At 46.7% G+C, this 26,574-nt stretch overlaps 1 protein-coding gene across 4 annotated transcripts in view; it reads right to left on the reverse strand.

Moving 5' to 3' along the window:
* Positions 1 to 3,907: 3,907 nt before the first annotated feature.
* MFAP3L (microfibril associated protein 3 like) overlaps positions 3,908 to 26,574 on the reverse strand; it is a 317,911-nt gene continuing 295,244 nt past the window's right edge. For all 4 annotated transcript variants that reach the window (XM_069631408.1, XM_069631409.1, XM_069631410.1 and 1 more), the window contains one exon: positions 3,908 to 15,264. In XM_069631408.1, the coding sequence (XP_069487509.1) occupies positions 14,423 to 15,264 (842 nt within the window). In that variant the 3' untranslated portion in view covers positions 3,908 to 14,422. The remainder of the gene's footprint in view (positions 15,265 to 26,574) is intronic.

The raw sequence follows: 26,574 nt of genomic DNA on the forward strand, positions 1-26,574 counted from the left end.
TTGTGAGTTTGTGTGATGAGTTGGGGGGTGGGTGTTTGGGTCTGTATGGGTGCATAGTGTATTGGTGTATGCTTGTGAGTTTGTGTGCTGAGTTGAGGGGTGGGGGTTCAGGTCTGTATGGGTGCATAGTGTATTGGTGTATGCTTGTGAGTTTGTGTGCTGAGTTGGGGGGTGGGAGTTCGGGTCTGTATGGGTGCATAGTGTATTGGTGTATGCTTGTGAGTTTGTGTGCTGAGTTGGGGGGGTGGGTTCAGATCTGTATGGGTGCATGGTGTATGCTTGTGAATTTGTGTGCTGAGTTGGGGGGTGGGAGTTCGGGTCTGTATGGGTGCATAGTGTATTGGTGTATGCTTGTGAGTTTGTGCGCTGAGTTGGGGGTTCAGGTCTTTATGGGTGCATGGTGTATGCTTGTGAATTTGTGTGATGAGTTGGGGGGGTGGGAGTTCGGGTCTGTACGGGTGCATAGTGTATTGGTGTATGCTTGCGAGTTTGTGTGCTGGGGTGGGGGTCTGGGTCTGTATGGGTGCATGGTGTATACTTGCTAGTTTGTATGTAGGGGTGGGGGGTTGGGGTCTGAGTGAATATGCATGCATGGCATGCTTGCTGGCATGGGGCATAGTGTTTGGTTGGGGGGTGGGGGCCATGGTGTTTGGTTGAGGGGTGGGGTCCAAGGGGCATAGTGTTTGCTTGAGGGGTGGGTGTGATGGGGCATAGGGTTTGCATGAGGGGTGGGTGTCTTGGGGCATAGTGTTTGCATGAGGGGTGGGTGTCTTGGGGCATATTGTTTGCATGAGGGGTGGGTGTCTTGGGACATCGTGTTTGCATGAGGGTTGGTTGTCTTGGGGCATAGTGTTTGCTTGAGGGGTGTGTGTCTTGGGGCATAGTGTTTGCATGAGGGGTGGGTGTCTTGGGGGGATATGCAATAACTAAATAGAAATAAATGATGACAATGAAAAATGTGTAGCACAAAATGTAAGTTTGAAATACAAATAAAAATCATTACACCTCAAAAAAGTATTCTTTTTCCATGTGTTTAATAAAAATTGGGGGTTGAAAAAGCCTCCTGCCATGCCATGCCCCACCGCCCCACCCACATTTACTTTTCGGCCCACTATAGCCATCATGTAAGGTACTTTCGGCCCTCTGTCAAAATCAGTTGTGCACCCCTGCCATAAGTGAACAGGAGCATTTCTGTCGATTTGAGGTCTGGTTGAGGACGTAGTGTCTGGATCACATTTATAGATGCTCCGGTGTTAATCGTCATGAGTGTCTCTTGACCCTGTATGTTCACGAGGCATTTGGGCCTTTTCCGTTTCTTTCTCGGGTCAGTATATCTGTGGTCGAGTGCCAAGATCAGATGGATTTTGCTCCTCCTCCTCCTCCTCCTCGTTCTGCCCCCACATCTGTTGATTTTTTCTATTGTCATCTCCGGATTTGTACGTTGACGAGTTGTCCTCGGCCGCTATGCGATGCGTATCCGCTTGCTTCTTTTTCTTGGAGAAAGATTTGGCCTGGTGCGGGTGTGGTTGTGGGCGGTGAGGCTGCCCTGAGGATCTGCAGACATGTGTGTAGTGGCCCTTCTGGCCACATGCCCCACACATGGATCCCTGCGTTGTGCAGTTTCTCCTTCCGTGACGTGCTCCACTGCACCATCCGTACTCGGAGGGCCCCTAGATTCTCGGTTGACACCACAGTGAGTTGTTTTTTTCATTATAGTCCTTCCTCAGTGCTTGGCGGTTTGACATCTGTGCTATAGCCGCTGTCATTGGCGCCAGTTGGAGTTTATGTAATGCGATGCTCATTTGTGCTGCCCATGCGTGCGACAGCTGCCTTTGGCATCCATATTCGAGGATACTGGCTAGGGTGATGCTTTTTCACACAATACCATTCTGCGCAGTTGCTCCGCGTACATGCCATTGATGATCTGGTGCCTTATTTCACATGACAGTGCTCGTTTTTTTTAGCCTTGTGTGGTAGGCATCCAGTGTTTCATCCTCAATTTGTACTGTGGTACAGAAATTGAAAGTTTCATAGTCTGGATTTAACTGCAGCATGAAATGTGCTGTGAGGGTGTCTTTGGCTAGTTGGTATATGTCCGCACCGTTGTCGATGACCAGTGAGTTGAAGATGTGCAGCACATCGTCACCCAAGTTGAGCAGGAGGTGTGATCTCATTTTCCTGGGTGTTGTTATATCCTTGCAGTCCATTGCCATCTCAAACCTTTGATTCCACAGCATCCAGCAGGGACCATTGATGATGGATCGGTGTATGAGTCGAAAGGCCCTAATGCAGCTGTTGCAGCGCCATGATGTCAAAGGGACGGCACTGGCGGTGTCAGTGACGCATCTATTCTTGCCGGTGTGCTGGATCTTGGTGTGGAAAGGCCAGTTGCCATGTTGCCCTGATGCTGTGTTAACCCCTGTATGTGTGGGTGGCGATGGCATCTCCTCACCTGTGATTGCTGGTGTATGGGCTCAGGACAGTGGAATCAGCAGTTCCTGTGATCTTCCCTGGACTGTATGACGTTTTATCAGTGGCATCCACTGCCGTTCTTCATTTCGTTTTTTTGTTTCCATTTATTTATTTCTTTTTTTGGGTGGGGGATGGTACCCCCACCGGGAGTGCCATAAATTTGACCATATCGTGGTCGTGCAGAGTGATTGATTGCCTGCTAACAGCTGCGTGCGTGCTCCGTTCCGTGTTCTCGTCACCAGTGTTAGATTCCTCCGGCCAGTGCTGCTGGTGGAGGGAGAAAGCAATGGTGGGGCTGCATCGCAGGACCACTGGTGCGCAGCGTGGAAGCCTCAGAGGATGCCTCACACCACTATTCACTGGTGCCCCAAACTGCCTGCCTTCCGGAAGTGCAGGCCCTTTATGCACATATTACGCCTCACGTCACCGCGCATGAGGGACGTGAGGCGGATATAACAGGCACGTTACTAAAGCGTGCCTCTTCACATTTAGTCCACAAGCCTTCTTGGTGCTACATTCAGAGTTTTTAAATCTCTGTCCCTAGGCTTTTGTCGTTTTCTCCTCATCTTCTTAGGTTCCTAGATTGGTGACTCGTGTCCAAACTTTATCCTGGGTTTCTTCATCTTCTGGTTCGTTTATCCAGTCTCCTGTGGTCAATTTACCAAATCTGTACCCACCTTCTCTTGTTGATCATATTGCATAATTTTATTTGAAGAACAGATGGCAATTTCGATCAGAAATGACTTGACGATGGCAAGTGAAAGTGCGAAAAAAATGGAACCTATACCAAGGAAAATAAATACAGGTGACTTACAAAAATAACATTAAAATAGGGAGGCAAGTGCTGCAAACTGTTAACTACTGTACAAATATACAAAATTACATTATTTTGCCCCACTGGAGGGGGGTATGGGTTTATGTAGGGCGGATGGAGTCATGACCTCAACTGGTCCAACAGGGCAACGCCCTCCATGTATGGCCGTAGCCTTTCACATCATAGACATGCTCGCTTTTTTGGCGAAATATGGGGCCACTTTGAAAAAAAGATTCCAGGGCCACTTTTGGTTCCCAGTCCAGCCTTAGATTGGACGGACAGCCTAGACCGGGGGCTACAAGGGTGAAGAGGTATGGAAGAAGGAGCGGCGTGACCTGCAGGAGAAGATGCAGGAACAATGTGGGAAGAAGGGGGAGAGGGATTTGAGGCAAAGGAGGGGTGAGGGGAAGGCACAAGGGGAAGTACATTTATTACTTGTTTAATCGTTAATGGTCAGTAGTCAACAGCCATGTTAGCGTTTTGTTGTAAGCTATGGCCTATCACATTAAAGCAACCTTTTCCACTACACGCGAGTCTGGGGTGTTTTGTGCAGTTTAGCCCAAAGTACTGTTAGACCACCAGATTCTAAGGCATGCCAAAATAAAATACAAGAATACAAACTTTTGGTTTATGAGTTTTAATGGCTTTATTGAACAAGTCAGTATGTGAACACTTCCCCAGTTGCAGTGTTGATGGCGCTACACAAGGTACATTTCCACGGGCTAGTGCTCGTGAGCAGAGCGGAACATGTTCTACATTCCTTTTTTCGGTTGCCAAGGAGCCGCCAGCATGGTTCTGGAAACATTCCGAAGCGTCACTGAGAAGTCCAGAATGGAAGCACGGCCCAACGGGCAGCAACGCACAGGTGCTGACTCTGCAAAAGGTACTGGCAGTGTTTACATTTTGATCGATGCACAGGTTGCGGCAAGCACTGAAACACATTGCATTCACAAGAGGCTGTAACATGAGGCTCCCGCAGATCTTTCTTTGTAATGGCAGGAGATACCACATGCCAGGCTTTGTGCTCTGCTGATGGAGGCTACCAATGCGCAATCAGAGAACACATGACTTTCACAAATTAGCATTTATCAACAGCTTTTTTAAAGTGCTATGAAACCCATAGGGTTTGATGCATTTACTCGTGGATGACAAACAACCACTTGGGATTATGTGGAAAACAACAGCCTGTGCTTTTTTTTAATGCATCGTGGTTGCTCCCTTTTCATAGATGCCCTGTGATTTAATCTCCCTCGGTGCTGGGTGCTGTTCATCCGGCCTCAGCAGAGTCCTAGGTAACGCACGCGCCCTTATACAGTTACAATGCCAGTGCAGTCTCCTGGACGCACACAATCCCATTCCATTCCATTTAAGGGCACTGCTGAATAGGTCCAGAAAAGAGCCAGCGAGAGGGTTCCTCTCGAGCAGAAAGGAATTTGCAAAAACGCTGCCAGCTTTCGAATGAATAATCTGCAGACACGAAGCAGAGGCACGTTTTCGGACCCGAGCTACCGCCATTATGGACCCTGAAGGTGTGACGTGTTAAATAAGGATTATTAAGACAAAAGGAATGTCACTAGGTAGATTGTATAGACTCTAAAATGTAAGGACGCGTAATCTGCGGGTAAGGCTCTAAATATGCGCAGTAAATTACAGGGCACAGCTATGGAACGGGTTGCACAAAGTGCGCTAAATATTTTGGTTTAGATGCATAATGTCACTATATGTTCTGGTTTCAATTACAAGATTGGCTATGGCTAAACGCATATTTCATTTCACGGATCAATTCAGATATCTAAATGGACTAGGCAATATGGTGATGAGTCATAGAGAGTTGCACGTATGACGCACGTGATGGATAGAGCAGCTCAACCTATGGTATTACATGTCTTGGGCATCAGGGGGCAATCAGTTCTGTTCGCAGATTCATATTAGTTTAAATTTGCTTTTACTATCGAGGGTGATACTTAATGTGGATAATGTCTACCTGGGGTGTAAAGTGTGACATTACCTCCACATCCCTCTTCCTCGTTCCAGTACAACACGTGAAGTGTTCCTTCTCTTTGGGAACCCTTCTTCTATTTCTTTTGTTTTCCCTTTTCCCTGCCCCTCACACGGGGATACAAGACCCACCCAGCTTGGGTTACCTCCATTTTTCAGTTTCCCTGCCTCTGGGATGGTCCTGCCTTCTGTGGATCCGTCTTCCCTTTTGGCCAAGCAGAGGGGGCTCCTTTGTGGTACCAGAGGCGGGCACCCCATGTTGGGCGCTGGGTGCCTTCAGCTGGTTTCTAGGAGGCAGTGGCAGGGCAGGGCTGGGGCGTCTGCTTTCGCATTGTTGTTGGACATGCCTCCTGTCTGTCGTCGTTGTTCTATAGGTCTCCCGGAGAGCAGGTTAGGGGCGGGGGTTGAAGTGGCGTTGCTGGTTAAGGCTGCCTGTTGACTTGGTTACAGGTCCCCCCCAACCCCTTGGCAGCTACACGTGCTACTCTCCCTGTATATGCCTTGAGGCTTCACTGCTGTGTTTGTTAGACACACCACTATGGGGAAGCATGCTGCTAAGCACAAGCATGTGGAGCCCAGCTCCTCCTCTCCTGAGCGGTCCAGGAAGAAGGCTGCTGGGTTTTCAGAAACGACTGATGCAAATCTTCAGGAAGACTATTAGTGAAGAAAAGGGTTGCCTCAAGCAGCCAAAGAAATGTAGGTGTGCCCCTGCCACTCCATTCTCCTCGTCATCCTCTGACTGCTCCTCGTCCTCTGCTTCTCTTAGCTCCAGGGATGGGATGACCAGAAGGGGAATTCCCTGGATGGAGACGCTGTTGATTCAGGTGGCCCACTACATGAGGTTTGTCCAGCCTGACTCTGTGCCTGTAGATGCTTCTGGGGCGATCCCTCCACCACAGTTTAAAAAGACTTTGAAATCTGGCCTTCCTCTACTATCTGAAGTTAAAGAAGAGATCTTGCATGAGTGGAGGGATCTAGACAGTGTTGCAGTCCCCTGGTTTTTGGCTAAACTGTATCCTCTCCAAGGGGAGCAGTGCCTTCTGCCTCAGTCCATTCAGGTGGATATCATCTTGCCCAGTCTTTTTGCCCATTCCTTCATGGTTCCTGAGGAGGCTATCAGAGACGCCCCTGATAAGAAGACAGATGCAGCTCTGCAGAAGGCTTACAGGGGTGCTCCATGTGAAGAGCAAACTGTTCGTCTTATACCACTGAGACTGTACTGGGGGGCCTGTGATCTGTCGCCAGGGCCTTGCAGGAGGGGTCGGATCCTGCTCCCTTGCTGCTACCATTAGGTACCATATTGAATTCCTCTCCGACCTGGCGTATGATGAGGCGAAAGCTACTGCCATGGTCATAGGTGCCATAATCACTGGTCGTAGTCATCTCCATTTCAATGATTGGTGCACTGACTCCCACTAGAAGAGAGTTGCCATGAAAATCCCCTTTGAAGGACATAACTTGTTTGGCGACTCCCTAGAAGATGAGGTTCAGAAGGTCTTCGGTCCGATAAACACGCAGCCAAGCTCCAGTCCAAGGCAGATGCAAAGCCGACGCCCAAGGCCACCTCTCGTTCTTGTTTCTGCCTTGGGTGGAGTGTGGGGGAGTCTGCTTATGCTTGTGAAGTGATCGGCCTCACTGGATGCCTAGGAACAGGTACCTGTCCTCCTCTCTGAAGCAGCAGAAATCCTGACACTAGGCCTATGTGGGTGGGGGTGGATGCCTGCGGTAGTTTTAGCAGACTTGGTACCTCTGGTCCAGGGACCCCATGGTCAACTGAACAGGTCCTTCAGTCTGCTCCATTTGAACCTCTGGAGGGGTTCCCCTGAAGTTCTTGTCCATCACGACGGCCTTCACTGTAGCCATCACGTCGGCCAGACAGCTGGTGGAATTGTGTGCCTTAACCTGTCGGCCTCAGTATTTGCTTGTTCACGAGGACGCATTGTTCCTGAGGTGCAACCCTGCCTTTCTCCCCAAAGTTTTGTCCAGGTTCCATATTTCCCAGGAGGTGGTTCACCCTGCTTTATTCCCTAATTCTGCAACCGAGGAAGATATGGGCTGGAGCCACCTGGATGTCCGCTGGGGGTCCTGATTTATTTGGAGCACTCTGCCTCTTTCAGAGCTGCAGGTAGTCTTTTTGTCATTTTTGGGGGTGGTCTTCCAGGATCCAATGCCTCCGTTCCTACCATTAGCCGATGGGTGAGGGGTTCCGCACGTGGTGTCCAGGGAATGTCCACACAGGCAATGGCGCCTCCTGTCCATTGCTGACAGTTGCAGGGCCGCCACATGGGCTAACCCTACTACCTATGTACAGCACTACCACTTTAATCTTCACAGAACAGGGGCGGGTGCCTTTTGTTCTCGGATTCTGGGAGTTGAGAGCAGGGTACTCTCTGGGTCTTATTTTGTATTCCGTTTGGCTTTGTAATAAAGTGATGCTAGGTGTTGTGCACGCCTTGGGCGTTCTTTGCTCCATTCTGCGCTTCCTTTGGCATGCCTCATGTGTTGCACTAGGATGAGAAAGATGGATCTTCACTACTTCTAGTCCTACTCTTCCTAGTACCTTTTTCCAGCTCCCCCTCCTGACTTGCTGAATGGACTGTCCCGTGATTGATGCAACTGAGGTAAGCCGGGCTGGGTGGGCCTTGCATCGCCATCGAAGGGGTAGGCGGAAAAAAGGAAAAAATAAATAAATAGAACAAGGGTTCCCGCGGAGGTGGGACACCTCACATGTTCACTGGGACGAGGAAGAGTGTGACTAGGAGTAATGGAGATTACCGGTAAGCAATTTCCACAATCCCTGGTCACTTTTATAGCCTTCGCTCATAAAAGGGACACACTGTTTTGCCTACTGCTAAATTTTTATCTTCTGCCAAATGTCCTGCAAAAAACAATTTCCATCTATCCAATTTTCAACATTCATGTAATAATTTTCTTGTTATGGCTGTCCTTCATTTTGTGAGCTACTTCAAGACTTTAAAGGAGAAGCGGCATTCGAGGAGGAGAGGACGTTCTGTCTGCAGATCCATTATGTGTAATTTACAGCAGTTAAGCAGTGCAGATTTCGACATTCGTGGGTTGCTGTCCCACTGTCATTGGTATGATGCTCGATTTCTAGCAGTAACTAACATTACAACTGTACTCAATAAATCAATACATGACATAAATGATTACACGAAGAGATGTGATTAAGAGGGCTGCTTCTAGGAAAGGGAGTTCATTAAAGCGCTCACAGCCCCCCTTTAAAAAATGCCCCATTCACTAGTTTCGTGTAACTCTTTACTGACTCTACCTGACCCATCCCTAATGTTTTATCAGCACATTGACGAGCTCTAGCTTCATAAACAAATCTAAGCCTACCTTGAAAATATGTGCTTGCTGCTTGAAGGGGGTGGACAATTAAGTGGTCAAATATGGCCCAAAAAACTGAAAACTGAACAAAACTGCAATTATGGTGGTGGACTTCCCCTCTGAGAAGAATGTCTTTTTTTTTAACCAGATATCAAGCATATAACTGCTTGAAGTATTGAATACTTTTAATAACATTCTCCTTGTAGAAAAGAACAGCAGTGACCTAAGCCTTGAAGTCGCTGTCAGGCCCACAGGACATTATTGTGTTTTGAAATCTCAAATTCACTCACAGGCACCAAGCTTCAAAGTATTTGAAGGGGCCAGGGGAGGGAGTGCTACAGAAGATTTAAACCCAGGGGCGTGTGGACTTTGGTGGGGTATTTATTTATACACATTTTTGTTCTGCGCTGGTCCTATCCGGAGTCTCGGAGCACCTTAAAATGTTCAAAGTTTGAAAAATTAGGAGGTGAAACAGAAGTTACAAATGTTTTCAAGATTGGACAGAAAGATGAAAATAGACAAGTGGTACCAGGGGAGGTGAGGGACGGGGTAATGTGTAGAGAAACAGTTTTAGTTTAGGCTCTTTCTGAAAGTGGTGATGGAGGGTGTAGTGTGGATGTGAAGAGGTAAGGTGTTACGTGCCCTGGGTTCACAATGGGTGAATGCATGTTTTTATGTGCATGTTTGCAGAATGGAATGTGAAGGAGATTCTGGCTTGCTTGTCTGGTGTTTGTGTGGGTAATGGGTTTGTGTATGCCATGAATTTAAGATGAGGTTTGTGGTGCATGGCTTTGAAAGCAATGCAGAATCCTATGAAGGCAATTCTTTGGGTTAGAGGGAGCCAGTGGAGCTAGGCGCTGAGGTAATGAGTGAATGTCTGGGTAGGTGGATGATGAGTCTGGCTGCTGCTGCTTTTTCTATGGCTTACATGGGGAGAAGGGTGCTGCTGAGGAGTCTAGTGAGGAGAGCATTACTGTGACAGAGCTTTGAGCTCCGGAGAGAGGATGTGTCTGCTCGGAGGTAGGAGGGGTAGTTGTTGAGTGCATATTTTGGTGACAGCAGCTATGTGGTGTGTGAACGAAAGGTGGAGGTCGATGGTAAAGCTAAGGGATTTGACCGGCGAGTAGAGGGATATGGGTGGGTTGTCTGAAGTAAGTTCTTAGATAGAGGGGGTGAGTTTGGGTTTGTGTCTGGGTGGCAGATGAGGAGGTATTCCATTTTGGAAAAGGTTGAGCTTGGGGAAGTGGGCTGCCATCCAGTTGGTGATGGCAGAGAGAACATTTCTCAGGATGAGGGGAATGAGATTTGGAAGTAAAGTTGTCTGCAGTATGAGTATTGGAGGAAATTGACATTGTGTTTACTAACGGAGTGTCCAAGGGATTCAACATGTTGGTTGAAGATGAGCAGAGACAGGAAGGGTCCTATCACTAAGGAAGGAGGTAAACCAGTCCAGGAGTATCCTCCTGTGGTATAGGATGTTGAGTAGAAATGTGTGGTCGATGGTGTTGAAGGCTGCAGAGAGGTAGAGGAGTACAAGTAGTGTTGCGTGTTCTTTGTCTGTGGAGGTCATCAAGGATGTGAAGTGTAGCAGTCTCAGTGCTATGTCCTGTCAAATGCCAGATTGTAAGGGGTTTGAGTAGGTTGTTTGTGATTTGTTGTTGCAGTTGGGTTGTGACAAAGCATTACATCATTCTGGCTCGGTATGGCAAGGTAGTGATGATGCTGTAATTTTTGGGGACTTTTGAGTCAAGATATTTCTTTTTTCGGTGGGTTGAGATTTGTCCAGTTTTAAGTGCAGAGGGGATAGTACTATGCGAGAGACAGGAGTTGATGATGTTGAGCCAATGGGGAGCGAGGGGGGTGATGCAATTGGAAGCAGCTTGAGGTGAGCATGCATCCTCAAAAAAGTGTGCAGATTTTGTTTTGGTAGTGAGGGTAACAAGGGTGTCTGTGTCAGTGGGGTGGAAGGTGCCCGATGTGTTCGAATGTTTGGGAGCAGGGGTGGAAGAGCAGAGGGGAGATTTTGCCTGATTTTGTGTAATTTGGTTGAAGAAGTCTGTGAGGGAGTTGCATACTGCAGCGGATGGGTGTATGGAAGGTGTGGATGGTGGTTTGAAGAGGGATTTGACAATGTTGAATAATTTCTGTGTACGATTGGAAGGTGGACCGGAGTTCTTGGTGGTAATAGGTGGCTTTGACATTGTGTATGGCCGTTTTGTATTTGTTGCAGCAGTGTTTAAGCACTGTTCTGGTGGCAGCCCGTTGGTCGTTTTGCCAGGCTCTTTCTAGGCATCTGGCCTCCCGATTGATAGTAAGGTGCTACTTGCTGAACCATGGGCTATGGTGGTAGCTGCAGGGTTTTTGTGATTTGATGGGGCCAGTTTTGTCCTGTGCCTGTGTGATGATGGTGTTGAAACTGTTGAAGAGTTGAGGGATGTGCAGGTAGGGATGTTGAGGGTGGTATGAGTGGTGCTAAGGCTGTGTCTGCAATGTGTCAGGTTTGTTTGGTTGGGGGCAAGGGTGATGTGTGGCAGGTGGGGGATTTTGTGTGGTAGAGTGAGTATGAAGTGGATAGCAACGTGGTTGGACCATGGCACCCAGATTCAATTTCATACGGAGACATGATTTTTGCTTGAAACCAGAGAGAAGTGGAAATGGTTACGAAGAGGCCATGAGGAAAGGGGAAAGGCATGAGGTTGTGGAGCGCAAGTGGTTATTTATGGACACTAGGAAGTAGATGGTTCAGCTGAGTTATAATTTGAATGTTGAGCTCATGAGAGGAGGGAGGTGTACAAGTAGTTAATCGCGGAGGGTCCAGCATGGTCAAAGCAAGGGTAATGAGCTTCGCATGGGGGTGAGAGCAAAGGACAGGGTGGGGAGTAGGAGGTTGCTATGAATGAGGGGGAAACTATTCAACGAAGACAAGGCATGGCTATTAATATGGGGTTAGCGGGGACAGAAGTCGTCGATGGATGCCATCAGAAAAGTCCAATTGAAGTTTGGGGGCTAGTGTGGGCACACTAAGAGGATGAATGTATGGGTGAAGGATGGAGGACTTGTTTGGAATTAGCTGTACGGTTTGGCATGGGCTTAATGGATTGTTCTGACAAGACTAGCTCTGCCGAGACACATGGCTAGGGGCCTCCCACTTCCTCAATGACTCTTTCTTGGTGGACTCACCCAAGATGGGGCAAGTACATTGCCTGGGGCACATCAGCCATTCACATGTTGGGATTTCAATAAAGACGTGCAACAAACTATACAAATTAAGCATGAGTGCACAGAATGTGGAGGGAAGGAGCTAATCACAGAGAGTTTAAGCATGGAAGAAGAGGTTTAAGTGTGAATCCAGTAAGGGGGGGGGGTGGAGAGAGATTGTGGAAAAGGGGTCTGATCCAGTTAAACTCGCGGTGTTGGATTGGATGCTGGATTTTTATCAAAGGTGGGGGGCTGGTTTGTTTGTTAAAAGGTTTTGAAGATGGCTTTAGGTTAGGTTTTCAAGGACAGACGAAGAGAAGATGGGCCGAAAACTTGAAGTCAGCCAAAAAATGTCTCAATGGGATGAAGAAGAAAAGAGACTCATGATGGAGAAAGGTTTTTCACAGAACACAATTGCGGGGAAGCTGCCTGGTGTTATCTTTTGTGGGAAACGGCTCTGGGGATATGGGCTTTTGGCAGGAGAAACGGGCTGACCAATGATGGATGGATCGGAGACATTTCACAGAAGCAATGCTCAGTGTCATGTGACCATGAAATGCCTGTCCCGATTAGCTGTTACGGACCCTTTGTGGTCCACACAGTTTTCTTCACAACTCTGTCAATAGGGCTAAGCATAGGTATGACTCCAGGGAAGTGGCAGATTAAGAGAGGCATCTTGAAACTAATTTTCCAGACCCCCTTAACTGCACCTGGAGTACTTTTTACAGGAGCAGCTAGTGCTTAAGAACATTCCTCCAATTATAATTTGTGGTCACTTGCACAAAGACTGGAAAATGTGTCTTTCGTGCAAGGCCGCTGGACGCTAGCTGAGTGCCATAGTCACTCCTACAAGCCCTATAGTTGCCAACCCTACTGATTTAGGCAGTAGGCTATTGTTTTGTAAGCAGTCTTACTGCCTACGGATTTGGTTGACAGATCCTACTGCTTTTTACAGTTGCAGGTGATTTATGTGACTCTAAGGCAGGCTGCTTGACACCGGCCCAGCACAAAGCATGGAACACATTAGTTAGTTGCTCTGTGCAGTGGGCGTGTAAGTGATTACTTTGAGTGATGGACTCAGACCAATCCACTGACCTGACAGCTACATGGCCCTGGACTGCACCATGGTCGGGGCAGGCCTTAGGTGAATCATCAGTGAAGGCAAGTGGCAGAGCGTGCCACCATCACACAGCATCTGCATTTCATACTGAGGAAGGTATCAGTCTCCATGTTGTTCAGTTATTCATCTTGCACTGCAGGAACAAATACGTACTGCCCAGGCTGCTGCCACAGAGCAGTGGCAAACGTTGCCTACCAGCTCTGTGTGATTACCTTCTGTAAAGTTAGGTCATTGAATTTGGTGTTCATTTACCATTCAGAATTATACATTTCCAACATTTGAACATCTTTCCATGTCCTGTGGTTTGATGGGTTGTGCAGCTTAGAATGCTCCAGGGGTGCCAACAATGTATGTTTTGTATTTTCCTGTGATGTCATTGTTATGCGAAGTATTTTGTTTTGAAACTTGAAAAATCCTACATCTTTTTGGTCACATAATGTTGGCAAGCATGCTATACCACTGAAGCAAGGCACTGTTATGTCACTACAGAAACGCACAGAAAGTTGATTTTCTTGTCTTTGAGGCTTTAGCTTACGCTAAACAACATATTCTCTCTCTAACGAGGACAGAGGGTACATGTGTTTGCTCTCCAGTGCAATTAACAAGAGTTGTTGCCATTTTATTTGCATACAAATCGTTACCTGCTTATCACAGTGGTGCCTCTTGTGCATTATTTAAAGTTGATAGCAGCAGCTTGGGAAAAGTAAATCACAACGAGTGTGAACGGAGGAAGGACGAAACCTATGATTCAGAACAATTGCAGCCAATGCTTGTTGTCTCCCTTCCACACGTCTGGGCGCCAGCAACGGGAAAGGAAACAGAAACACGGAGTTCAATTTCAAGAGATTTCAGGTAGGGTGGTCAGTGGTCCATATGTATCGGAGCAAAATAACATGTTCATACAAACAAACTGGAAATTACGATGTGACTGCACACAATGAGTGTCAAGACTTTGTGGTCAATACCATCCTTACAATCGGGACGTCCAGTGCCACTTGCTGCTGGTAGCGTGCTGGTTTAACGCTCCTCCATTGGATATGTATATATGTATATGTATATATATATATATATATATACTGCATGTGCTGTGAAACGTGGATAACTGCTCAGGAATACTATTCCCGCAAGCAATATGGCACAATACTCAATGCTGTATGTGAGATTTGGAGGAGTATGTGCCTGTGTGAATACCAGCAGAAGAGACGTCTGAAACACTGCTGAACTCGAGGTTATCCACACCCGAGTAAGCCCATGCCAACATTGGCAGGGTAAATATCTCCTACGAGCAGAACGAGGATTTGGAGAGAGCTAGAAAGTACAACACAGAGTTATTTTGCAAAATTAAGACTGAAACACCCCTAGCATGCTTTACACATATGATGGAGTTTCCTGGTAAGGCTAAGCAGATTGTTCTTCCCAATGTCACAAGGCGCTTCGCCCAGTTACTTCACTATGCATAGAATTGTGAGAAATTATACATGGCTTTCATAAATAACGCATGGAGTCGATTCATCGACTGACACCACTGTGGTTAGATCAGTAGAAAGTGCTGGTGCTTGTGTAGTGGCTTCCTCCGTGTTTTCGGACTGGACGCTGTGTGTGCTGTGCTGCGATTGTGTGTCAAGGGACTCCTGTGCAACCAGCGGATGCACCGACACCCTTATTGCGATCTGCTGCGGTGGTGCATCGTGCAGTGAAGAGGCATCAGAGTCATTGGTGGGAGAGTCTCTGCGCTTCAAAACGTTTTGAATCGAAAGTCTCCCATTGCACCCTCGATGCCCTTCAGGGCCTGGTCCCACACAGGCCTGTCCCTGATCCTCCAGTCCAACCACCTCCAGGATTTCCTCCATTATAGTTCTGCAGTTCATAATGAGTGGCGGCAGAGGCACACTCCTAGCCAGCTCCTCAATGTACCTGGCAAATTCCATGGTCTTGAACTGGGTCACTTTGGCAAGCTCAAGAGTTTTCGCAGATGTAATGATTGGGATACGCTTAGCAATCTCAAAAGCTTTTTGCAGCTTCTCTGCCCCTTCTGTGCGGAAGAAATCGTTGATGGCCTTCTCAGTTTTCTTCAGGTGACTACTCATCATGCACAGCCTTGTGATGTTCAAGATCATGACTATGGTAAATGCTACGAGGCAGACAATCATATAGTAGATCCCCATATCACCATTGGTAAAAATAACCCTTAGGGTGATGGTGTTATTAACACTGCCGTAGACATTGGAAGCCACACAGGTGTACTTGCCACGATCTTCAAAGGACACACTGGTTATATTCAAAGTTCCATTGTCCAGGATCCACCATTTCCCAACTGTAAAGGAAAATTGAAACGTGTTAGTTCCAAACTGGATACAACTCAGTGAATAGCAATTCAGTTTAATTGAGCTATAGGACTCCCTGTTTAAATGCATCAGCCTCAATGAAGAAATGGCAGGCTCAATTCCTTTCTCAATACTACTACATAAAATTCTCAAAATATATGAAATTTGTAAGCGCATACAAATCCCATCGTATTCAGTACACTCGACCATTCAAACCATAGAGTTTGCTAATCAACGCTGATTTCCTTCACTGTGGGGAACTGTGTAACCTAGTGCTATTAACCTGGAGTAAAATGAAAACATGGAGGTTGCTTCAGTATAGAGCGAGAGAGGCACTGCTCAAAAGAGTTTGTTTTATCGCAGGTTTCCACCTCTTACTCGCCATCATGATAACAAGGGTACATCTGTCAGATATGAATAATCATCTATGCACCTGAGAAATCTTTCAACAAAGTAAAAGAGAATTCCACAAACTGCAACGAGTTCTAAAGCTCTTTAAGAACATTGTGTACAGAGAGTGTGTTGTTGGCAAGAAAGAAACTGAGCATGAGCACTATGTGTGGAAATAGGAACATGGTTGCATCCGAACATGTTAAGGCCCACACATTTGGAATAGGATTACCAACGAAAGAACCTAGCCGGGGTCCCAGAACACCTATTTTCCAGCTTTGAAGCTTAGAAATAACCTGATTTCTCAGCATGTTCCTATCATTCGGAAGCCATGTGTAGAGAAAATGCACATGTAATTTTAAAATGTGCTCCCTTCTTTCCAATGGTAAAGTCAGATAAATAATGTCAAGAGAATATTAACAAAATCATAAATGAGGAAAATAAACTCCAGGTAAAGTTATATTACTTTGAATAACACTGCATTCTATTTAAATTGAAACAGTGAATGTCTGGACATGTAAACTGGGATTTAGCTTGAAGCAGTGCAACCCCAACTTCAGGAATGAATATAAAAGTGGTACAGAAAGTCTAATGAAACACCAACTGCTGTAGGCAAGAAGAAAATAAATCTGGTGATGCAACATTTACTCAACATTTACTCTAGGCAAGAAGATATCAGGCTAGTGTGGGCACAACAGTTAGGGGCTCATTAAAGGTATGCCAGTATCCTGCCGGTAATTCCAGCAGGATACCAGCAACCCTGTCTTACCATCTCTGCCATCCAATATCCCAGTACTACGGGAATATTACAGGCAGTGGAGTGACAGTAAGTTCCCATTACCATAGTCCCATAGGACTCCATGGGATGGGATTTACTGAATCACTGGTGATGTTAGTAAAACTGCCAGTGATTCAGGCGTTTGTTTGTTGGTAGGGGCCTGAACTCCCGGCAGGTCAGGCCTGCTTGGAGATCTGTGGCCCCCACCAGCAAATTTGAAGGGTGCCGGTCCGATAATAATGCAGAAGCTGGAATTACTGCCATTTTTACTAGACCAGCACACTTGTAATGATGCCTTTAATGTAATAGAAGTAAAGGAAATCTAGTGGTGCAACAATTTCTCTAGGAGAGGTGTAAATACATTGGGTGATGCAAGAGTTATCCTCAGTGACATACAGCAATTAATCTTGTAGTGAAATTGTAAAACCGGTGTTGGCTAGTGGACAAGTAGTTAAACGGTGGTGAATTAGTGGACATGGCTATGGAGTGTGACAAGCGCCACACTGAACAGACCAACTGACATAACTCTTTGCCCAAGCCCTTTGCTGGCTGTCGTAGGTGGGGGGTCTTATTTGAAAACAATTGTGGTCACTGGACCCCAGGAACACCAGTGGGAGGTGGTGGAGGGTGCAAGCACGAACAAGAGAGCAAGGGCAGGTGTGGGAGAGAATATGGTGTGATGCAGCTAGCATGGGGATAAAGTGACTATTGTAGCACAGGGGCACTCACCAAGGGTCCCGTTAGGGGCCTGGAGCAGGAGACTGCAATGACGCACTAGGGAATGCCTGCACGGTCCCTTTTTATGAAATTGATGTTCAAAGTCACATGTCCCCTGGGAACAGTAATGGGAAGAAGTGGAGGACAGGATCATGAACGAGAGGTGAGCATCAGGCGAAGGAGGGAAGATGGAGGGATGCAGGCAGCACAGGGATAATGCGGCAAACGTTATTGTTGTGGGGCAATGCATAGGGGCACTCATCGAGTTTCCCGTGAATCGCCTGGAGAAGGGAATCTCAATCTAATAGCACTTTCTAACTGTGGGACAGATAACCCCTTTTCACGTCAATGCAAAAGCACATTTACACCTGCACGTCCGAGCTGGATTGGTAAAAACCACACAAAAAAAAATCAAGCCAGGGTTCTAGAATCCAAAAAGGGAAAATCGTCTCCCTAAAAATGTACTAATTATAATGTATATTCATTGTGGAAATCATGAAGCTATTGCTGGATGCATGTGGACTATGGACTTGACACATCAGTTGCACTATATGCAGCTGCCAGTGCTGCCAGAAACATGTGCTATCAAACGAGGCCATTCTATGTATACAGGCGATGAAATCTGCTGGGAAGAATACATTGCATTGCCTGCACGGTGTAAAGGTGTTCCTTTAAGCACAAGGGAAATGCAAACAGACACAGGAGTTGTCATTTCCGAGCCTATCTGATTTTTTTTCTTTTTTTTTTTTTTACATAAAACATCCCTTACATAGGACTTTTGACTGTGGGCGTCTGAAAATAGGATTTGTTGCTTCACAAGGTCAGCAATATCCCAACACACACACACACACTATTTATATTGTTACTCAGTGGTGTATAAACGTTTTAGAAAACGGGATGCTTTTTTTTTTACTGAAATCTTCATTTGTTGGTCTCTAATCCGCAAACAATAGAAACTGGTAATACTTCAATGTTCTAGCTTCTGCAACTCTACAAAGTGGAATTTCCAGCCTCGCGTTTGCAAATTCGTAAACCCTCATCGATCAGGCTCTTAGACTACAAGCAGAACGGAGCACAACAACACTAACAAGTTAAAAGCATTTGGCTTTTTAGAAAGGACCTACACGTCTGGAAATAACCTCCACTGAATGTCATGATGCACATTTCTCACAGGTTTTTATTGTGAATATCCGGATAACCTGGAATGGAGTTGGAGACGCTTCAGAGTGGCGCTAGGTACTGATATATGGATGAGTGTATATTCTCTATATTGATCAGTCAGAAACGTTTTTTAGAAGTGTAACAAGTGTTTTATTTGTGTAGCCGACACGTGTTTTGATCCTCAGGGGTCATTTTCAAGGCTAGGCATTGACATTAATGACAATATACCAAAATGCTGCCTCCAGAATTCAGACTGCCGAAAATTCGTACTTTTTTTTTGACCCCCTTACACAATATATATATATATATATATATATATATATATATATATATATATATATATATATATATATATATATATATATATATATATATATATATATATATATATATATATATGTGAGGGTCGGTATGGGATATAATACAAGTATGTGGTGTAAAGGGGGTTTAAAACAAAAAAAAGGAAAGTCTACATTTTCGGCAATCGGCCTTCTGGGGGTAGCAGTAATGACATAGATCCACATTAATTACATGCAAATGTTCAGTGGATCACCTGATAGCGTGTTATGCCCAAACGTGATGGAGTCTAAAACATTTTGAAAAATGTTTCCATGTGGCATTTCATATTGAGTGTTTAGCAATTGAAAATAAAACATATAAGGTCATTATGAACAACAACTGAGCATAGGTAAATTCATTGTTGTTACAAGTGATGTTAAACATGACAATATTTTATCTGACGAAGTTGGTCATGTCGGAACAGGCATACAGTTTCTCCTCCTTAACACCTAGGCCATCACGGCACCCCTCACGCCAGCTGACTCGCTAGACACCACCCATGCCTCCCATCCCCGCCCACACCACCCGGTACAGTGGTACCCCTCTGGTGTCCCTCTTTGTATCCTACCCCCGCTGTATATCTGTTCTGTTGTTATCACTGAAAAGCTCTCTGTTATGCATCTGTAATGTTGTACACCTCTGCAAAGCGCTCGGTTATGTATCTGTGTTAGTGTATTGCTCTGTAAAGCGCTCTGTTATGCATCTGCAATGTTGTACACCTCTGTAAAGCGCTCTGTTATGCATCTGTAATGTTGTACACCTCTGCAAAGCGCTCTGTTATGCATCTGCAATGTTGTACACCTCTGCAAAGCGCTCTGTTATGCATCTGCAATGTTGTACACCTCTGCAAAGCGCTCTGTTATGCATCTGTGTTAGTGTATTCCTCTGTAAAGCGCTCCGTTGCTTTAAAAGCTAGGTCCACGCTCAATAAATACCATTATGTATAATATTAATAATGGATTGTGAGTTATTTCAGTAACCAAACTACCAGGTTTATTCTCCACCTTCCTCTCTAGCACTTAACAGCCATTCCCTTCTGATATTGGCGCCATGAAGCAGCTGTTGTAGATATGGGCGCTGTACACGTCGCCAATACGTGAATAAATCATTTCCCAGAACATCATACGAGCTCAGAAGAGTCTCCAGACTGCATTGTGCTCTTTCAAGACAGCATCATGGTTAGTGTAACCCAGATGGCTTTGCACCCTAGACTGGGTTGCACCGATTAGTAAGGTTGCCTGGTGTTTCAATACATGGATTGAATGGCTCGAAGTATTCTTATCACTTCAGGCAGAAAGGTGGACCTCAATTTTCCTAAAGGATGTGGGACTCCTTGGGTGCCAACCGGCTGCCAGACAGAGTAAAGGACCAAGTAAGACAACATGACTGAAACATTTTACTTTCCATAGGGATTGCCCATAGCACAGGAAATGATCCGGAGTTCTGATCATCTTTCCCACGCCTCGGCCCATAGAGGCTTGTTCGAGAGAATGTCCAATGAGCCTCGCTGCACTTGCAGCTAAGTGAGGGCGATTACCATGGGCTGCAGGCAGTTATCAGCCGGTACCCCTGGCACGGGGCCTTTTATGGCTATTAGCCACTGTGTGCTAAAAAAAAGGAAGGCAAGAAAACAATTTACTTCACACTCCGAGCGTTAAATGCTTGTGAAGGTGAGCGAAGATGGGTGGTGTGGAGTGGCGAAGCGGGCGCTCTATTGGAAAAAACAGAGGCCCTCCTTGACATGGGTGCTTACTTTGATTAATTTTCTCTGAGGGGGCAAAAATCTCCACCTCCCCGTCCCCCATTAATATGATCAAGCAATAGAGTTCGAGGTGGAAACGGTGTAGGTTGGAGCACATTTTACAGAAGGAATTTGAAAAATCCTAGAGGATGTATGGGTTGAGTTCAACATATACCCTGCAACAGTCGGCCAACCTGCAGTACTACCCGACAGCTTTTTACTGGGTACTGTGACTCAACTTTAAAGAATTCAACATTTCAGGTGAATCCCTAATACTGCTCAAAATCACTGCATTAGCAAACGTGCAGTTCATGTAGATGGCTGAAAAGCCAATTGGCTTTAATCTCCAGCAGCATTGACAATGAGTGAAGTCCCATTACTGAAGTTCAGTCAGAAGCTGAAAAGTGTAAACATCTCTATGTGGGCCAAGTGTGGTGCCTGCCCCATTCAATTAGTCAATCAGGGCACTTATATAGCGCACTGTCACCAAAGGCATCATGGCGCTATCAAGATGCACAAAAGAGAAAGAACACAGGTGAAGAAATGGGTCTTAAGACTACGCTTAAACTGACTAAAGTCTTGTAAGCGACATATCCATACTGGGAGTGCATTCCAGAGTTTGGGGCCAGAGATGGAGAAGGCCTGGTCTCCCACCCTCTCCCGACGATAGGCAGGTATCTTAAGAAGTACCGTAACTATGGAGCAGAGTGCCTGCTCTGGACAGTATAGCTGAATCTTCTTCTACAGGACTAAAGAACCCTGTCCATTCAGTGCTGGATGAATAGCACAAGGCCTTCAAATGGATACGAGCTAGTACAGGCAGCCAGTGTAGCTCCCGTAGTGCTGTGGAGACATGATGACCATTGCTACAGAAGGGGGCAGTTGCCTCCTTACACCACCCCCCTCTGTGCACTGCGCCTTTGCTCCTGACTGTCAATGACTGACCCAAAGGAGAGGGTGATAGTGATGGCTGGGGCAGAGCCAGAGGCTGTCCACCCGTGGCAGAGATGAGTGGAAAATGCTGGCGTTTTTGGGCAGAGCCTCTGGGATGGCTCAGAATGTGGGACTGTGCCTGCAAATAACACCAGCTTTCTGAGACATCGGATTGGCACAGTAGCACCTGGGGGTGCCAATGCTCCTAATTGAATATGGCTCCTTGCCCCACAGAATGACCCATTATTCCTAAAAGAGAGCTCATTTTCCATAAAGTAGCTACGTGAAGAACACCGAATTCTGCGACCAGACCATGGACCTCTTTTCAATCACTTTGCTAGGAGGTGATTGACAGTTGAGGTGTTTTAATGTAAGAGGATAACACAACAATTGCATTAGGGGTTTAGGCTACAGAAATGTTCTCTTGTAAATGATGGGCTGTTCGCTAAAGTTGCTGCAGACAGCAAGCTGCTATTTTGCCTAGATGCATAGGTGTTTAGATCTTTCATATGCTTTCCCCACTAACCCCTAGCCATAGGTGGCGTCCCTACCATAATACTGTTGAACCTGCAGACATGGCTGGGGTAGGAATGGGGGACCTACACAACTTCACTAGTGACCGGTGTTCATATATTTGCTTTGCTACCCCTACACAGGTAAGCGCCAATAGCAGACCAGCCAAAGAAAGGGTCCAGTATGACTTGCAAGCATGGACGTCCTTTCACCAACATGCCAGGGGTAGCAGAATTGACATCACACAACCCTTGACCTATGATGACATCATAGGAAGTGATGTCATTTGACCCCACCCTGAAGTGACATCACAGGAAGTGATGGAACACAACCTTTCACCCTTTGTCAAAAGAGGAAGTGGCATCACATAACAATGTTTCTAAGTACACTATGAAAAATATAGTTACAATATCACTGTAATGTGATATACATTTCATACAAGAATGGATCACCGTATGTATCATTAACATCAGTGTGTATAGGCCCATATTACTAAAGTACTGTGAGTGCAAGCAGAGGCCAAATGATAACACACAGCATCCCGTACTCTGGACACTCGCTACCTCATACATGCAAACAAACATCCTGAACAGCATGCCAGGGAGATAGGAAAGATAGACACTAAGATAACAATAAGTAAGTGTGGTAAAGGCAGGGACTGAAGCAATTACTTCACACCATACTACCCTACCACTCATCAAACAAAGCATCCCCTGTGTAAATTAATTATATCTGAAGTATATCTGCATTAGGAAACTCCATCCTATACATGTGAAAGCTGCATTTAAAATGTGTCCGTTAACCCCTCTGTTGAATCTAGAAGTACGCCCAGTAGCCCCTCTGTGAACACTTAGAAGCTGTGTCCATCTGCATTAGAAGTGTGCCCCAATTGCAATTAAAGGTTGCTCCCAATAGCCTCTCTGAGGCAAGTTGAATTTAGAAGTGTGCCCCAACTGCATTTAGAAGTTGCGCCCAATAGCCTCTCTGAGAAAGTTGAATTTAGAAGTGTGCTCCATCTGCATATAGAAGTTGCGCCCAATAGCCTCTCTGAGGAAAGTTGAATTTAGAAGTGTGCCCCAACTACATTTAGAAGTTGCGCCACAACTGCATTTAGAAGTTGCGCCCAATAGCCTCTCTGAGAAAGTTGAATTTAGAAGTGTGCCCCATCTGCATATAGAAGTTGCGCCCAATAGCCTCTCTGAGGAAAGTTGAATTTAGAAGTGTGCCCCAACTACATTATTATTATTATTACATTTAGAAGTTGCGCCCCAACTGCATTTAGAAGTTGCGCCCAATAGCCTCTCTGAGAAAGTTGAATTTAGAAGTGTGTCCCAACTGCATTTAGAAGTTGCGCCCAATAGCCTCTCTGAGGAAAGTTGAATTTAGAAGTGTGCCCCAACTACATTTAGAAGCTGCGCCCCAACTGCATTTAGAAATTGCACCCAATAGCCTCTCCGAGAAAGTTGAATTTAGAAGTGTACCCAATTGCATTTAGAAACTGTGACCATTCGCAACAGAAGTGTACCCAATTGCATTTAGAAGCTGTGACCAACTGCATTTAGAAGTGTACCCAATTGCATGTAGAAGCTGTGACCATTCACATTAGAAATGTACCCAATTGCATTTAGAAGTTGCGCCCAACATCCTCTCTGAGAAAACCTGAACGTAGAAGAGTACCCAATTGCATGTAGAAGCTGTGACCAATTGCATATCGAAGCTGTGACCATTTGCATTAGAAGTCTACCCAATTGCATTTATAAGTTGCGCCCAACAGCCTCCCTGAGAAAGTTGAATTTAGAAGTGTACCCAATTGCATGTTGAAACTGTGACCATCTGCATTTAGAAGTGTACCCAATTGCTTTTAGAAGTTGTGCCCAATAGCCTCTCTGAGGAAAGTTGAATCTAGAAGTGTGCCCAATTGCATGTAGAAACTGTGACCAACTGCATTTAGAAATGTACCCAATTGCTTTTAGAAGTGGCGCCCAATAGCCTCTCTTAGGAAAGCTGAACTTAGAAGTGTACCCAATTGCATGAAGAAGCTCTGACCAACTCCATTTAGAAGTTGCGCCTGCGACGAGAAAAACGGTTCTCAATGACCGGTGGGGGGTGTCTGTACTCCCACTCCCTATATGGTGGAGGAGAGGCACAGGAGACCCCAGCCAAGATTCTCTATCCGGTAGCAATGGTCGAGCAATCAAGGCCTAGCTTCTCAGGAGGTGATGCAGGCTGGTTCTTAAGTACAGTGTATCCCCAAGCCCCCACAAAGGAATATCCACACTCTGTATTGGTTAGAACACAGTCTTTATATAATCAATAGTTACGGTTATGTACATTCATCACGATAACTCACTTTGTACTCAGGCAAAATCTACAAGAACAAATATTTACAATCCTAAAGTGGTACCACCCTAGATCTTATTGAAGTGCATGAACAATACTGTACAATGTCACACAGACCAATAGAGTGAAACCAGCAATAGAGAGAAGAGAGGAAATAAGAGGTTTGAGCAATAGGCAGAATACTGACCCCTACCACTAGGCACAGTTCTGTGTGGAGATCCCCCCACCTGGGCAACCTGTAAAGAAGATGTAGCACCAGCCCAGTCCATGTATTGCTCTGCAAGTCTTATTTTCCTCTATAAGGTTTTTACCCCCCCAATGTACCTGGTGGAGTCGACTAACGTCGAGGGACTCGTTGTTCGGCGACGGGGAATCGACGGCCCTTCTTGAATGCCTTCCCTTTCAAGCAGGAGGCACGGGGCGTCGAACGTCCGTCGACAAACGAGGCAGAACGATGTCGAAGAGGCGGCAGCTTCGTCCGAGCGGTGCTCGTCGGCGTCGGGGCGTCGGCGTCCTGCAAGGCGGAGGTGTGCGGGGCACCTCGATGACAATAGTTCTGGACCGCAAAGATTGTAGAGACGGGAGCCCAGCAAGGGCGTCGAGTCGTCCGTGTCTTTGAGGTCGTCGGGTGGCGGGAAACCCACCGGCAGGTTTCTCCTCGGCGCGTTGGTCGGCCTCGACTTTCTCCGGCAGGATAAGCGGTCGACGATGCGGTCGAGAGAGTCCTTCAATTGAATGTTCTTAGGCGATGGAGCGGACGGCTCCGGTCGTCGGCGGCACAGCGTCAAGTGGTTCCCACGGCTGGGCAACACAACTTCGACGGGCCTCCAGCGGTTCCACAAACCTGTGAACCCCGGTCGACGGCAATGGACTTCGACGACGTCGATGTCCGGGTGCTTCACTTCGATCTCCTCGGCGGTCCCGTCTCGGGTCGACAGCCTTTCGAGGACCTGTCTTCCAGGGCGCTTCGGCGAAGATGGAGCGGTGCTCGATGGTCCCTCGGAGCACGGGAAGAGGGCGCCTTACCAGGTCCTCTCTCGGGTCAGCCCTCGACGAATTTAGACAGCCTTCGGATCGGTCGAAGCAAATGCCACAGCAAGTCTTCTTCTTCCAGCTGGACGTCGAGGATCAGCAGTTCCAGTTACTCTTGAGTGGAGACTCAGCTTCTGGACACTTCTGAACTTCTGAACCCCAATGGTTGCTTCTCAACCAATGGTTCCTTCAGAACTGAACTGAACTGAACAATTTCCAGTGGTGAGAGGTCCCCAGATATACTATCCTCTCTCTCATCCACACTGCTGGCACACACACAGCAGCCAATCACACTGCAGGGCATTCATGCAGTCAGTCAGCCAATCAGGCACACGGTGCATTCAGGCCACACTCCTCCCTTCCAGACACTCACAACAAGGAATGTGGATTGGAACAAGTACCCAGCCATTCAACACTACACACTGCATTCAGGCCAGTTTCGGGCAGGGCTGTCTCAGTCTTTGTCTCACATGCCAGAAACCAGACAACCACAACAAGGAGTGTATATTGGTCACACACTCCATTCCCCCAGGTCCCACCCACAGGAGGTACCCACAACATACAGACACTGGGAAGGCTCCAGCCAGTCTAGCTGGGCCTTCACCACCATACCATACATGGAACTTCCACCCAACAGCCAGTCAGGGGGAAGGGACAGAGTCAGGGCTTCCCAGGACTTTGGGAAAAACAAGACAACAGGCAATAGAAAGCAAGAGGCCACAGGGGCCATCTTGTTTCTACCAGGAATCAATTGATCCCAATGGCAGGGCCTGGGCATCCCAAAATGGAGGATACTCAGAGCACCTGTCAAATTCAGCATGGAGCTGCCACCAGCCCATACCCTGCTCTGTGGGCCACCCACAGGTGCCCAAAAACATACACTAGGGGCACAGGGTTGTACCCCTACCCATGGGTGCCATAAGGGCATCCCATGGGTCTGTTCACCAAACCAAAAGAGAGCTGCACTGCCAGGAGTCCCACACGGACTCCGGGGCAGAAAACATAACAGAACACACGGTAAAAACAGAAAAAGGACAAGGATTCAGAGGCCCTGTCCCTCAGATGCATTTCCAGCATCACAGTCGCCCCCCCCAGACTGAGGTGGAGGGTGTCTAATCTCCCACGGGATAGACACCCTCATCCAGACGGTCAACATACCTTCTGGAAAGGCCATCTGCATTATCGTGACTCTTCCCTGGTCTGTGCTCTATGGTGAAGTCTAGCCCTTGTAGGCTAATCGACCACCTGAGCAATTTCGGGTTCTCACCCTTCATCTGCATAAGCCACTTCAGGGGCTTATGATCGGTTTGGACCTTGAAGGTAGACCCCGTAAGGTAGGGCCTAAAACGCCTAAGG

Source organism: Ambystoma mexicanum, chromosome 6q (genome assembly GCF_040938575.1).
Source record: "Ambystoma mexicanum isolate Mex_15411 chromosome 6q, UKY_AmexF1_1, whole genome shotgun sequence".
NCBI lineage: Eukaryota > Metazoa > Chordata > Amphibia > Caudata > Ambystomatidae > Ambystoma > Ambystoma mexicanum.